Below are 15,882 nucleotides of genomic sequence, written 5' to 3' on the forward strand. Positions count from 1 at the left end.
TTAAATCCTGTGAGATAGTGATTATGCTATTATGCCCATTTTACCTATGGGGAGCTGTGCCAGAGAAAGTTTAAGTGACTTGCCCTGGGTGACACAGGAAGTGTTTAGCAGAACTGCAAATTGAACCTGAGCTCTCCTGCATTCCACGCTAGTACCCTAACCACGGTACAATCTTTCTCTGCAGTAATTAAAAATTACTAATAACTGTTAATTTTGTTAACTTATTTTTTCTCAGCATGGTGTACAAGATTAAAGGGCAACTGTTTCACCTGCTTATATCAGGTCAAAATTTGGCACAATGTGTTTACTTGAACATCTGTCAAAGAGCAGCCCTGTGTGGTGTTTAGATGTTGCTTGTAATTATTAGAATTGGGAGCACTGACTGTTGGGAGTCTGAAAGGACAGGAAACAGGAATGAGAGGGGAGGAGTTGAGAGGTTGGGAGAAAGCTACCGAGGGTGCAGCAGCAGCTTAGTAAAGAGGTTTCCACTTTGAAAATAAAATCCTGTTGAAGCTTGTTAGTACCTTGCCTGGTTGATACAACACCCTGCTATGTATATGCCCAGGCATGGAGGGCTGCATATGTCTGCTCTTAAACGGCCTCATGGTGTAATATGAGAGAGGGTGTGCAGACATTTCTGCTCTCCCTTCTCAATATCATTCATTATTTTGCATATTCTTCTCTTGTCCCCTGAATCGGTCAGTTTCTTCTATCACTTTTTTTAGATGAAGTGACCATAACTGAATGCTGTATTCCATGTGATGGTCTACCACTGACATATTGGCCTTCCTATATTTAGGTTTTGGATCATTCGCTATCCCATCCCTCCTGCAGTCCCAGTCTTCTGATTGCTTTACAGACAGGTTTTGTAATGACTCATCCTTGTAGTGGTCCAGTGTACTGGAATGACTGTCAATCTAATTCCCCATACTGTTACTCACACCTTCTTGTCAACCATTTGAAAAGGGTCACCCTCATTACCACTACAAAAGTGATTTTTCCTCCCTTGGTATCCTACAGTTAATTGAATGTCTCGTTAGACTGACCCCCCCCACCTGGTAAGGCAACTCCCATCTTTTCATGTACCATGTATAAATATACCTGCTACTGTATTTTCCACTCCATGCATCTGATGAGGTGGGTTTTAGCCCACGAAAGCTTATGCCCAAATAAATGCGTTAGTCTCTAAGGTGCCACAAGGACTCCTCGTTGTTTTTGCTGATACAGACGAACATGCCTACCCCTCTGACACAAGGTCTAGGACCCTTGTAAGTCCTATTTTGAGGGTTTAATTGGGACTTATATGGGGCATATACTTTGTGCTGACCCATGGTGAGTAAGTGAGAGTAACATCCTCAGTACAATTGCATTTTCTTCTGCACAGGAGTCTGCCTTCTGTACCCCAAAGAGGTTAAAAGTGAGAAACCTGTTACTGGGCAAAGTTTACTTAGGGCATGTCTGCATTTAGCGCGCTGCAGCAGCTCAGCTGTACTGGTTCAGCAGCAGCGCCGCTTCAGTGCATGTGGCGAAGCAGCTCCATGCTAGTGGTTCTCAACCCACGGCCCAGTCAGCACCCAGCTGTGGCCCATGTGACATCCTCAGAGCCATACTCATAGTATATATCTATTATGTGTGGCTGCCAGTCACACAACACATAGAGAGCTGCATATGTGGCTCACGGTGGTAAATAGGTTGAGAACCACTGCTCTATGCTCTCCCATCGGCATAAAAAAGCCCATCCCCTCGAGTAGCAGAAGCTGGGGCCTGGTCTACACTACAAACTTAGGTTGAGATGAGCCGCATTAAGTCGATCTAATAACGTGTCTACACTACTGAGTCCCTTCTGCCGACCTAAGTGGCCTGTAAAGTCGACTTCTGTATTCCGCCTCTGTGAGAGGCATAGCACTTGATTCGACATCCATGGGTTGACATGGGGAGAGTGTAGACACTGCATGTGTAATTTGAATGAATTGACCTCCAGGAGGTGTCCCACAGTGCTCCGCTGTGACCGCTCTGGAGAGCATTTTCAATTCCGCTGCACATCAGCCACCGTACACAGGAAACAGCTGGTCCCGTTAAAGCCCCGGGAACTTTTGAATGTTCATTTCCTGTTTGATCAGCGTGGAGAGCTCTCCAGTACAGTTGGTCATGGAGACTCAAGGCTGCAAATACACTCCAGCATGGAGTACACAGGAGGTGGTCGATCTTATTGTTGTGTGGGGAGAAGAGTCCGTGCAGGCAGAACTCCGATCCAGCAGCAGAAACGCTGACATTTATGCCAAGATAGCATGGGGTATGGGGGAAAAGGGCTACACCAGGGACATGCAGCAGTGCCATGTGAAAATAAAGGCGCTTCAGCAAGCATACTGGAAGACAAGGAAGGCAAACTGTCATTCTGGTTCTGCCCCACAAACATGCTGCTTTTATGATAACGAGGAGCTGCATGTGATTCTCGGTGACGACCCCACCATTACCGCAAAACGCTCCATGGATACTTCCTAGGAGGGCCAGGCGACCTCGAGCAACAACGAGGAAGTCATTGTTGATGAGGAAGAGGAGGAGGAGGAGGAGGAGAATGGGAGGCAGGCAAGAAGAGGATCCATTCTCCCCGACAGCCAAGGACTGTTTTTAACCCAGGAGCCCATCCCTTCGCTGGCCCAGTTGGCAGCGGAGCGTGATGCCGCGGAAGGCACCTCCAGTGAGTCCACAGTACCAATCAAACTGTAAGGGTGACATGCTATTACCTTTTATGTTTAATCTGAACAAAAAAATAGGTGTAGTGGGTATCAGTGGCCACCCAGCTACGCAGAGGGTGCTCTCTGAAAAAGACTGTTTATTTGCATGGGGGGGTGGCCTGGGAATCCTCCATGGGGATCTCTAGGAAGCTTTCATGGAGGTACTCTGCAATCCTTTGCAGAAGGTTTCTGGGAAGGGCTGCCTTATTTCATCCACCATGGTAGGACACTTTCCTGCACCACTCCAGTATTAACTCTGCTGGCATCATTGCAGCACACAGCATTGCAGCATAAGGACCAGGTCTGTACCCAGACCACTTGCAGAATCTGCTCCCTTGCTGCCTCTGTTACCCTCGGGAGAGTGATGTTGCATAGGGTCACCTAGGGGGAAATGGGGGAAGTTTTCAATGCTAGCCTTTAAACTGCAAACAATTCAACAAGTAATCCATCTGTAATCCAATCCAAAAAGTAATCCCCGTCTGGTAACATCTGGGTCAAACAACCATGCTTTCCCAAACGTGCCGTGGTTGTGGTTGGAAGGGATCACCATGTATTGCAAGGAGCACTGGAAAAAATGGGGGTGTGGGGGGTGGCGGCTTCCTGTTTGTCTCCCTTCCTCCATGACCCAGTGTTGCTTTTGTAAAAAACAAATTATTTGGGGGGGCTTTACACTGGTGCCTGTCCACAAGCACCATCCAGGTTGCTAGGGGAAAGGGAGCTTTTCTCAAGTTCCAACCTGTGATCCTAAGGATGTCTTCACAAAAGCAGCAGGACAAGACCTCTGGCCCATGCCTTGTGGCCTTACTCACCATGGCTGGAGCAGCAAACTGACTCTTGTAGTAGCCACAGGTTGTGATTACATTGTGGCTTGCAGTGAAGTGTATTGAGGGATGTTTTTTATAAAAAGTAAAATAAAAAATAACCCTGCACCAGAAACAATGTATGCACTGTTAATGTTACCCTTGTGCTTTGCATTCCTTGCAGCTGAAACCTGGTCTGTCGGTGCATCCTCCACACCAGGACATTGACGTCCCCAGATTAGAAAGTGGAAAAAGATGACTCGGGAGGACATGTTCAGTGAGTTAATGTGCGCCTCTGAGAGTGACAAGACGGAGCTCAGAGCATGGAGGATCACACTGTCCAAGAACCTGGACGTGGACAGGAGATCATGCAGGGAACAAGAGCGTGTCATGCAGGAAGAGATGCTGTGGATTATGAAGGAGCAATCAGACATGTTGAGGCATCTGGCTGAGGTTCAAGAAAGGCAGCTGGACTCTAGAGTTCCTCTGCAGCCTTTGCTGAACCTGCTGCCATCATCACCCAGTTCTACATCCTCCTCTCCGACATGTCCTATGAGGTGGGAGAAAGCGGGAAGCTCGACATCCCTTGCACTCAACACCAGGGGAGGGTACTAGGACCAGAAGGCGCCCATTCCCACACCTCTGATTGTTATTGCAGTACATATGTAAGCAAGCTTTCTTTGTTTCTCCCCCCAGAGTGTTATTAGCCCTTTTGCCCCAGGTTATCTTACTTTTCTTTGCTGTCTCTGTGTGTTTGTGTGCATAACAAAACTTAATGGATTGAGGAGAAAAGGCTCTTTATCCATTAAACACATGGTGGTTGGTGGAGGTGGCGCTTACAGGGGAGAAAATGCATTAGCGGGAACAGTTTGGTAAGGAACAACACAATGTCACATTACTCTGACTCATTGCTGAAACTAGTTTTCAAAGCCCCACAAAGACGCAGAGCCCCTCAATGTTCTTTTCTTATTACCCTGGTGTCTGGTTTCTCAAAACTGGCTGCCAGGTGATCTGCCTTAACCCCCCCACCACAGCGGAAACTTTTCTCCCTTTGTTTCACAGATATTATGGCGCACACAGCAGGCAGTAATAACAATGGGGATATTGCTTTCACTGAGGTCTAACCTAGTAAGCAAACAGCACCAGCGACCTTTTAAACATCCATAGGTACATTCCACCACCATTCTGTACTTGCTTAGCCTATGGTTGAACTGGTCCTCACTGCTGACCAAGCTGCCTGTGTGCGGCTTCATGAGCCACGAGAGCAAGGGGAAGGCTGGGTCTCCCAGGATCAGGATTAGCATTTCAACATCACCAATGATTATTTTGCAATCTGGAAAGAAAGTCCCTCTTTGACCCTTTCTGAATGGACCTGAGTTCCTAAAGACGTGCACGTCATGCACCTTTCCCAACCATCCTATGTTGATGTCAGTGAAACGGCCCGTGTGATCCACCAGTGCTTGCGATACCATTGAGAAGTACCCCTTTTGGTTATGTACTCTTTGGCAAGGTGGTCTGGTGCCAAGATAGGGATTTGTGTTCTATTGCTCCACTGCAGTTAGGGAACCCCATTGTGGCAAAACCATCCACTATGTCCTGAATGTTGCCCAGAGTCACTACCCTTCTGAGCAGAAGTCTGTTAATGGCCTTGCAAACTTGGATCACAACTGATCCCACGGTAGATTTACCCACTCCAAATTGATGCCCCACTGACCGGTAGCAGTCTGACGTTGCAAGTTTCCACAGAGCGATCGCCACTCACTTCTCCACCGTCAGAGCAGCTCTCATTTCAGTACTGCTGTGCTTCAGGGCTGGGGAAAGCTCTGCACACAGTTCCTGGAACGTGGCCTTATGCATCTGAAAGTTCTACAGCCACTGCTCATCATCCCAGAGCTGCATAATGATGTGGTCCCATCCCACCAGTCAGTGCTTGTTTCCCAGGCCCAAAAATGGCACTCAGCAGTGTCAAGGTGACGCATGACTATCACCAGCAACTGCAAATTGCTCTGCTCTATGTCTTCCAGCAGGGCTGCTTGTGTGGCATCATATGGTTCTGCACGGCAGCTCCTGGCTGTGTAAATACTGCAGGATAAGGTGTGAGGTATTTGTAATGCTCACAACAACAGTGTATAGCTGAGCGGGGTCCATGCTTAGTGTGCTATGGCACCCGTGCGGGTAACCCAGGCTTATGACAAAAGGCGTGAAAAAGGCTTGGTTTGTTTGCCGTTGATTTCAGGGAGGGAGGGAGGTAAGTGCATCATGGGAGACTAACGCCATGTTTCCATAACCACACGCACCAATGTTTTGGTCCTATAAGGCACTGCAAGCCCAACCCAAAATTCCACTCAGCTAGGTGCACTATGGGATAGCTACCCACAGTGCAGTGCTCCATGCTTCGATGCAAGCCCTGCTAGTGAGGATGCACTCCGCCGACACAATGAGTGGAGTGTGGACATGCAAGATTGACATTTGGAGGCTCAATGTCTACATGTAGTGTAGACATGGCCTATGTCAGCAGGAGAAGCCAACGTAAGTGGTAGTACAGAGAGAAGCCAACATAAGTGGTAGTTCAGATGTAGCCTCAGTAAAGTTTTTCTAATTATTAAAGTAGAGTAATACCTGGAGAGAATACAATATGTCCTTATATAAGGATCTCTTATTAAGGTGAGAAACCGCTAATAGAGTGAAATCACTAGCATTGCTCAAGCATCCTGTCGGTGCCACTAACAATCTCACTTTTCAGCAGGAGAGGGACTGCTAGCTGAATACATTGCTAAGGCCCCAGTCTTGCAAACAGTCCCTGCAGGCAGACCCTTGCACCCATGTGAAGTCTCACGGACCTCAGTGGGACCCAGCCTGGATTGCCTGGCAGGATCAGGACACTTGAGGTTCAGCACCTTGCAGGAGCCTCAGCCCCAAGTTCGGGGTTGAAGGTGCCCAGCACTTCACAGGCACGCTCAGCCTTCTGCAGGCATGAAGCCTGTATGAGCATAGTGAATTGTTGTTCAAAACAGAGTTAAGTGTGATAAAAAAGCGGCGTTGCCTCATTAGTACATTATAGCAATGAAATTGACATTTACAGCGAGAAAGCAAACAGGTGACTCAGATAACCCAGGAAAGATGCTTTTGTATTACTTAAAATGGAAAAATAAAACTGGATTTCATATTTTTACATCATATAAAAACCAATGCATTTATAATAATAAAAGCCATATGGATGGAAATCTTCACTGGAATGAAAGTAGCTACTGGAGTATTAAATTACTGATTTGATGGCAAATGAGTCACAAAATCTTCTAAAAAAGAATAGCCATTTCCTACCTAGCCTCTAGCTTATACTTACAAAATGATAATGTGGAAGTTCATCTTTTACAGTTATAGTCTGTTAGATGATGGCAATAAGTAAATACCTTAAATTAAAATATACTGTAGGGAAATACAGATAAAACCTACAAATGTTACAGTAATACTGTTTGTGTGAGACATTAATATTTACTGATCATTTCTATAAGTACAGATTAGTTCATATTAACAAGCATAATAGCAGTGAAAAAGCGACAGTCTCACCATGGGGGGGACCAAGGCAGTCACTTTACATATAACTTAATGGGATAACATTGTCTAAAACCTATTTTAAAGAAAACATGACAGGTGTCTGTCACTCAGCAGTGCCTGTTACACTAAGAAACAGCTTCCTCTACGATGCAGTGGAATGAATAAAGTTCAGATGGTTCCTGTGCCTGCATTTACTGTGCTCAGCTGTGGCGGTAAAACCAATTCATACTGTCAGGACGTTTTCTGGTAACATTGCTTCGGGCTTCCGGACAATAGTAGCACCAAAGTATGGGTCAGAGTTTGCCTTCACTGTGAGTGAAATTCAGTCCTCCCACAAAGCCCGATGCCAGATTTTACAAAATGGGAGCCTGAAGACAGGCTGTCAGGCTCATAGCTAGCTTCCACTGAAATGGGGCAGCCAGTTCCGTCAAAACTCCCAGCACTACAGAATTTAGGAGCATAACTTTAGGGTCTCATTTTTTTAAAATAATCCTGATCTGAGTATTCAGGTGGAAAGAGGGACTAAGGGGAGATGAAATTCATCCCCTACAATATACAGCCAGGGTGGAGGGCTGCTATAGGCTGGAGTAGCAGTAGCAGCCCTTTTGGGTTGGTTGATTGTGGTACCAGAGCCACCAGATCTGAACAAACATGGATTTGTGGGCCTTCGCTTGGTCTTGCTCTCAGATCACACTTGGCCCATCCCCAAAGTCATCTTCAGCCCCAGCCCCAGCCCCGCCTAGGCCAACATGGAGACCAGATCCACAGCACACCAGGGATTAACGGGCACATCTGCATGGTTGCTCAGCCTGCTGACTCCCCATGCAGCCTACTGACTCCCCATACCAAAGGCCATCTGCCAGCCCTCTAAACCTGGCCTGAATTCCACCCTGCCGGAATATTCTGTCTTGAGGTATGCTCTCTTTGGTTTTATTTGTAAATGTGCAATAAAAAAATAGAATATTTACACCATTAAAATTAAATTTCAGTGTCAATGTTTTATGAATTAAAATTCAAATGTTTTCTACGTGCAACAGATGAATTATTTTCTTCGGATATCGGCTATGAAACTGTTTTCAATGCACAGAACAATAAACTTATTGCTGCAGCTGAAAGGCTTTTGCTCCAGAAGTTTCCCAGAGGTCAGTGGTGATGCTTGTCCCATAACTGCCATGTCAGCTGTCCGCCAAGCTTCACAGTAGTTGCGAACTAGCCGGATCCCGTTTGCAGTTGACCCGTGCCATATGATTTTTTGTGGCCTAAACAGCAACGTTTAAAGTTATTTTCCTGAAACAATCCTTTATCTGTACATTAAATCTTATGCCTAAATCTATAACAGCCTGTGTCTCTGCACCCCTGCTGTAAATTCACTTGAAGCAATCAGAGTGTAGAAAGCAAAGCGAGGCCAAAGATATGGATGGGAAGAGAGGAAATTGGGACATCAGAGGTATTCCATTCCCTCTTTTTCTCTCAAGAGGAGAGTGGGAATGGGAGAAGAGGGGAATAGAGGAGAAGGAACGGAAAGGATGAGAGGAGAAGGGGGCAGTTAACCTTTGTCACATTTCTAGCAGCCCAGGGAATTTTGATGCTTACCAGCTAATAAAACTACATTTCATGTAATACAGAAAATACAGTGTGAACTCACCAAGATGGATCTGTCATGACATTTCTTCCATCAAAGGAGTATATTGGAATCTGGATGTTGAACTGTCCCCCGCTGCCAGTAAACACAGACTCCCAGTTGTTGAAGAGTATTTCTCCCTGTTGAAATTTTAAACACCATCTTTTACCAAGGTTTTTATCATATTATGAAATGCTACAGGTAGTCTATAAATCCAAAATCTCTTCTACTTCTCAAAATACACATGATTAAGGCTAAGATTTTTTCATGGTTATGAACAGGTCACGGGCAGTAAACAAAAATTCACTGAGCCTGTGACTTGTCCGTGACTTTACTACAAATAACCAAGCGTAGGGCTAGGTAGAGGGAAGGAATGGAGTCCCAGAGGGGGGACTGACAGGCTGAGCCCCGACTTCAGTGGCTGCCGCAGGGGTACAGCCGCAGGGGGCACATAGCCCCTGCTCCAGAGCTCTCCCAGCTGCAGGACAGGGGTGTGCAGCCCCCACAGGCTGGGGCACACGGCCCCGTCTGCAGCCCCCACCAAGCCCCGGAGGACACAGCGATGGGGTGCATGGTCCCAGCTGCAGCTCCTGACCCCGGCTGCAGTCCCCCAGAGGAAGCAGGGGGCTGGGGCCGCATGGTCCTGGTTCCAGCCAGCACCAGTTGCAGGGCTTTGGCACAGTGTCCCTCCTCCTCGTCCTGATGCCCTAGATGTCATGGAGGTCTGGTAAAGTCACGGAATCCGTGACTGCCGTGACTGAATCGTAGCCTTACTCACGATGCCATCAACATGATCTTTCATGCCAATCTCTACACTTTATTCCTAGGAGACCTCATTTCAAACTACCACCCTTATACTGCTAGCTCTCCGCTCGACCTCTCTGTCCCAGGCCTCTCTCTTTCCTTTCACAATTGTCTCTGCCCGACTCACATTCCAACCCTTTTCCTTTATCATCGACACCTCTCCCGTCCTCCTTAGCTCACAATCTCAGAGTAACTTTCGACTCTTCTCTCTCCTTCACCAAATGTAAAGCTTCTTGTTTGAAAGGCCTTGTACACGTTAGTTCCTGCATACCTCCCCTCTCTGCTCTACTCTTTTTGCTACCCTCCTGCCTTGATCTCATGCTGAGTGTACCTGTGTCTGCAGGACAGTCATTTTTCTTATAGCTGGAATGACTAAACTAGACAAGTGGAGTTAAAGAGCTGCAACTGTAGTAGGCAAAGTCAGAGGGGGGCATTAATTTCCCTCATCCCTGTGATGGTACAAAAGGTTATTTGAAAATTCTCACATTCCTAATAAAATCTGACTTCTTCCTGAAGAGAGAGCTGAAAACAATTTGTAATGGTTAATGCAGATTCTGGTAAAACCAAAATTGTGCTAGGGCCATTACAACTGGTTAATTGTAATACAAGCTGATGGTATTTTTGAACTGCCTTTGAGTATTCATTTCCCATCCCAATCACAACAGGATCTATTTGTATTTTGGAGACGTCTCCTCCCAGAGTTCTGAATCGCATGGGGTTTCGGAATGGGACCCTCCAACCTTCTGAGAGCTGGGAGGTCAGGTATCACTCTTGCAAGTCACTTGGGCTGTTAGCTAGTGCTGGGAGCCAGACAGTATTTCAGAGCTGTGCTTTGGTGTGCGTGTGTATGTGTAAGATGCCACAAGATGACTCAGATTCTAGAAAAAGGGAGATTCTGCTCAGTTATCGTGGTAGAAATCCAGTTTAACTATTGCTAAAGAGGTGAATATGGCCCACTATCACTAATGATGGGACATATGGTCACCTTAGTCTATTAAGCTCTGCAGGCAGACTAGAAAGCATAGGCTAGCATATGGCCTTGAGAAACAGACTCGCCTTGGGGGTAAGAATTCTAAGGCTGTTTCCAAAACAGGATTATTGAAAGAGAAACATCTAACAAGTTACATACTATACCATTGCCTTGGTATCAGTTCACTGTAAGCCAAACATTCTCATTGCTTTGTTTCTACCATTAGCCTTATAGTGTTGAAAAAGAAACTCTGAAGATGCAGCTGCTTATAGCCTAAGTGTGAGACATTGCATAGCTACGCTTATCATAAGGATACAGATGGGAAAAACGAGGCTTTTTCTTTATAAGACACTTTGACCAAACAGCTCAGAGCCAAGAAGCAAGCAAAAAAAAGTCTGTTACCTCAGTTGGCTTCCAAGATTTTTGGATCGCTGGAGACCACCTTTATACAGCAAATAAAGCATTTATTTTTACCTTAAGATTAACTATTGGTAGATTGTATCTGTCTGATTTTCTCACAACTGTAGACAGATCTTGCAAATGGGATGACAGGAAAGCTCTGTATGTTGACATTAAACCAGCTGCTCGGGCTTGTTGAAAGCATTGATAATCAGCTCGCATGGCACCCGAAAATGGCAAGTTCAAAGCCACCAAATGCAGCTGGAAAACAAGGAAAAACCCACACTGATTTCAGGTTTAAGTTATAACATCTATTAAGTAATTAATCCGCCTCCTCCCTGATAAGGAAAATGTGCCCTTGAGAAAAGCAGAAAGACAAATAGCTGAGCATAATAGTTAGTACATTACAAAGAAGACTATTTAGATTAACCTTTTGCGATGAAGGTATATTTGCCACCATTATATCACACTTCTTAAAGAAGTCATGTTCAGCTTGATGAGCCACAGGCCAGCCCACACTAGCAATATGTGATCTTCAAATAGTTAGACAACCATAAAATCATTTCAAAACCTAAAAACTTCATTTTTAAACAACAGTTAAGATTTGCTAAACACAGTTACTGTCACATTGTTTATAAAACCCAAACACTTACAAGGAAATAAATACAGTTAAGGACAAAGCCAAGCAATGGACACAAAAATTCATTGTAATCAACCACAAAGAAAAGCATTTTTTAATCACAGTATAAGAACCTGAACTCTGATCACATGTTATTCTTTCAGATGCAGTAATTCTGTTATCTAGACTTTATCTAAATATTTAAACAATTTTTATAGAGGAAAGTTTAGATTCTGAAACACCCATTTAACAACTAACATCCACCAATAGTCCTCATGGCAAAAATAGGAACAGCTATGACTAAAATATGTTGAACATATTAATGTTAATAAAAATCAACATTAATGAACTTTAAACATAGCCTGTGCCCTAGATTTTGTTACAGTATAGAAGTGAGTCCATATTCATAGCTCAGAAATCAGGAATGTATTTGCTAGAGGACACGAAGAAAGGTTAGAATAACAAAAACAATTCTTAAAGAAGATATTTAAAATTTTTCATAGCTTCTAAACTAACTAGAAGACGTACTTGAAAATTCTCAGAGTAATTGCTATAAATTCAGAGGGGGTACATTTAAAAATTCAAACAAAGGTTTAATCCTGGCTTTAAGCCCAAATCTCAGGTATACAGCTGTAATAGTGCCTCTAATGTAATTCTTCTACTTACTGTTGGTTTTCCATGATTAATAGTTGAAACTGGTCTTAGTGCTGGAAGAGACTGAAATCCCTATTAGTTCAACATACAGAAATAAATCAGAGTTAAAATACAATGCTCAAATCATGGGAAAAAAAACAACTTTCTTACTCCAGCTTCTTGTTGGGAATACTGCAGAATTCTTTTGTAGTGAAATAAGAATTAACATAGAATATGAAGTTATATAACTCTGAGTATAACATCCCCAAACTTTAAATCCAGACACACTAAGGTCCTGATTTAGAAAGTCACTCAAGCATGTACTTACATGCTGTCTTGAATAGGGATGCTTTCCTGAATGTGGGTCTACAATACTAACACTAATCTGCCTAAGACTGCATCAATGCCAGAAGGCACTTGAATGTATGCACAGCAACAGACAGTACTGAGTATGAAGACAACATGGTTGGGATGGATTAAAAATGAAAAACAGAGTGAGACAAGACAGAAAATCCAGCACACTAGAGGAGGTAGACCTCACTAGGCCTCAGCAGCCCTCCCATTCCCCAAACACATGGTTGTGGGAAGCAGAGAGATAGGTCTAGCCAGCCCCAGGAACAGCAGGTCTTCCCCAGGAGCCATGGGAGTAGCAGTGGTGGGGCAGAGAGAGCTCCAGCTGAGGACCACTCTTACCAAAAAATTTAACATGATCTGGAAAGTCTGCAGGCTGCCTTTTACAATCTGAGCTCAGGACCTTTTTCCCCATTTGCTGATTGGCTATTGGCTTCGACTTCCTCCCACCCCTCTTCCTCACAGTCCTTCTCCATTCTCCTTTCCTTCCTCTCCTGGCATGCTCTCTCATTCCATGCTTACCTTATAATTACACAATCAGCTAACATGAAAGATAAGAGGTGAGTCTATCACCAGCCTAATCACTCTCCTTGCACATTGTATCTCCCTCCTCCTCCCCTTTATTTTTGTCTATTTTACATTGTGGATTCTTTGGGCCAAGGATCACATCTTCCTGAATGTTTGTAAGATGCCCAGCACAATGGAGTGCTGTATAAATAAATAAGGCAGGTTTTAGAATAGGCCTAGGCAAATACCTTGGCCCACATTCACCAGTGACAATGTAAATGGTGGTATAAGTTACAGGTGGGGTGTAAATACAAGATTTCCATACCCTTACTCTCAGTAGCCAAGCCACTGATGATGATATGGTCCCAAGGTTCAGGACTTTAATCTACTTATGTACTCTGTTTCTTTGGAAGAAACTCTGGACTCAATAGGACTTATTTCAGTATTATAAAACAGAGCACTGACTTTTTGTACACTGCTTTGGAGAGGCTGTTTTATCTCTGCAGTGTGCAGAGCCTCATGAAATAACAGAAATATGCTGGCCAATGGCTAGTAAGAACGAATTAGGAAGCTGAACGTAGTGATGTGACAAATGCACAGAGCTGACAGGCCACCCACAGTAGAGAAAAATCCTGTTGAGAGGGAGCCTATCTGCAAAACATTTTCCCCATTTATAATATTTCGATGCAATTTTTCACAAGCCGCAAACAGTTTTGCACTTACATAGCCTGAAATTGCCGGAGGTGGAGGGCTGTCAGCTGGGATGGGAATTAATTCCCCAAGCTGGAAGAACACCAAATGAAGAGACAAACAAAAACATATACATGAATGAATTATATTTTTTTAAACCGTGCCAAAGGATAATCTTAGTACCCACACTCTCCCCTTAAAGAATATTTACAACAAAACAATTGAAGGAGAAGAGCTGAAAAGCAGGCTACATGATGCAGTAATACCTGCAATCTTCTCCATCCTCCTCGAACACGGATAAACACCTCGCTACTTTCACTCAGGTAGATTAATGTACCTTCTGCCACTAAATGAACCTTTTGCAACATGCTGTCAATATTTCTGAATGTTGTAACCTGTCAAATAACAAGGAAACAGAATCAGAAATTGCAGATAAAATTAAGTCTTTCTTTGAACTGGAAATTAGCAGAAGTAGTCATAGAAATGAAAATAGACTTTCTGTACAGTAAATATTTATAAAGCCTGTATTAGCTCATTTCACCCAGTTTTGTTTATGTGGCATCCACTTCTTTTGGCCCTTATCATGAAAGGTGGATCTGGACTGGTAGTTGCCTGTTACATTCATTGACTGCATCAACGATGAAGGAGTTTGGGGTTGGGTATGAAAATAGGAACTCTGTCCCCTTAGCAGGAACATAGTACTTCTTATCTGCTCTCTTGCAGGGAGGGGGTTATGGTAGCAGGAGTCTGCCAAATTTGCAGTTCAAACAGAGCCTTGTTTATAGGCAGGGCTATACTACCAGAGGAGGCAGTATGGAGGATGTCAATCAATCTGTGTTGAGTCTCCTGAACCTCCTCCAGTGGGATCTGGGGACAACCTGCAATTCTTCTCATGAGATCCAGAAATTGTTTTAAATCATCTGTGTATGGAGGAGGGAGAAGAGGCATCACTGCCTCATCAGGTGAGGAGAAGAGCTATTAGTCTAAAGCAAAGATTCCTCAACAGCCCTTCTCTCTGGATACTCAAAAGATTCCTCCTGGGGAGGCGAATGACATGGAAAAGCTGAATGAGTAGGAGGGTGTTGCCCCTGACACTTCCTGTGAGTTTAGCTAGAAGCTCTGGAGAATTGTTCCCTATATGCAGCCCATACAACCCAGAATGACCAGTGGGGAGGTCCATATGGGGAGGGATGGGGCACCGATGAATACTCATACCAGGGGGAGCCTGGGGCATCCCGTGTACATCTGTGTCTTGAGGATTCCGTTATAGAGGGTGTTGAGAGACGCAGCTTTGGGCTGGTAATTGAGTGAACCTTGAACCAAAATCTGGGAGTCACAGGAGCTGCCCTCATTGTTGTCCAGATGGGGGAAGCTGGTGGAATTGAGACTGGGAGTCTGTCCATTCAAGAGGGTACCGGAGCGTGTGTTTGTGCCAGGGAATGGTGTGGTACCAGCAAGGTACCAAGCGTCTTTCAGCACCCATCAGTAGAGGTGTCTCTGGTGTGTCTGAAATGACCAAGTCCTTAGAGAATCTGAACTTCTGCAGTACCAGAGGAAGCTGTGCAGTTACCTAAATGGGCTTCAAAGCTGGAGGCAGGTGGCACTAAGAATGACCTCAATTTCAAGGGTACTGTCTGGCGCTGTGCAGTTTGGGGAACTACTGGCACTGCAGGAGTTATCAAGACTGAAGTTGGTACTGGTCTAGTTGATGCAGAATGCTTAGAGTCTCCAGAGGTGCAATCCTGCTTGGATGGTATGAGTCTGGCTTAGATACTGAACACTGAGGGGTACTGTGAGTAGATACCTGCTACTTTCATAGAACCTATGGTACTGGGAGATCAAGGTGCCTCAACATTACACTTTTTAGGATGCGAGGTCTCCAAAGTGGCAGGTCTCGGAGGTGGGCTTCCTAGCACTGACTTCTCTGAGGGATCCAGAGCTCCTCTTTTGAGAAGTCTTACAGGTGTCCCCCACAGACTTCTCCTGAGTGGGCTGCAGAGATTGATGGGACTTTGAATCCTTGTAGATCTAGTGTTGAACCTGAGCAAATCCTAGGAATGTCCTTTAAACAGTGGAGGTAGCTAGAGTGGCTGTCACTAACTGGGATAGACTTCTGGCAAGTTAGGCAGTGCTTATAACTTGGAGATCCACACATAACCCAAGGATGAAAAATAACTTCTTTTGAAGAAAGGAGTAAT

The 15,882-nt window shown here is 44.7% G+C and overlaps 1 protein-coding gene across 1 annotated transcript in view; it reads right to left on the bottom strand.

Moving 5' to 3' along the window:
- Nucleotides 1–8,132: 8,132 nt before the first annotated feature.
- COL15A1 (collagen type XV alpha 1 chain) overlaps nt 8,133–15,882 on the bottom strand; it is a 208,371-nt gene continuing 200,621 nt past the window's right edge. The window contains exons 37-42 of the mRNA XM_077809195.1: nt 13,951–14,079; nt 13,718–13,777; nt 12,170–12,229; nt 10,960–11,145; nt 8,736–8,851; nt 8,133–8,349 (exon numbers count right to left, since the gene is read on the bottom strand). Coding sequence (XP_077665321.1) covers nt 8,133–8,349; nt 8,736–8,851; nt 10,960–11,145; nt 12,170–12,229; nt 13,718–13,777; nt 13,951–14,079 — 768 coding nt within the window. The remainder of the gene's footprint in view (nt 8,350–8,735; nt 8,852–10,959; nt 11,146–12,169; nt 12,230–13,717; nt 13,778–13,950; nt 14,080–15,882) is intronic.

Source organism: Eretmochelys imbricata, chromosome 2 (genome assembly GCF_965152235.1).
Source record: "Eretmochelys imbricata isolate rEreImb1 chromosome 2, rEreImb1.hap1, whole genome shotgun sequence".
Classification (NCBI taxonomy): Eukaryota; Metazoa; Chordata; order Testudines; family Cheloniidae; genus Eretmochelys; species Eretmochelys imbricata.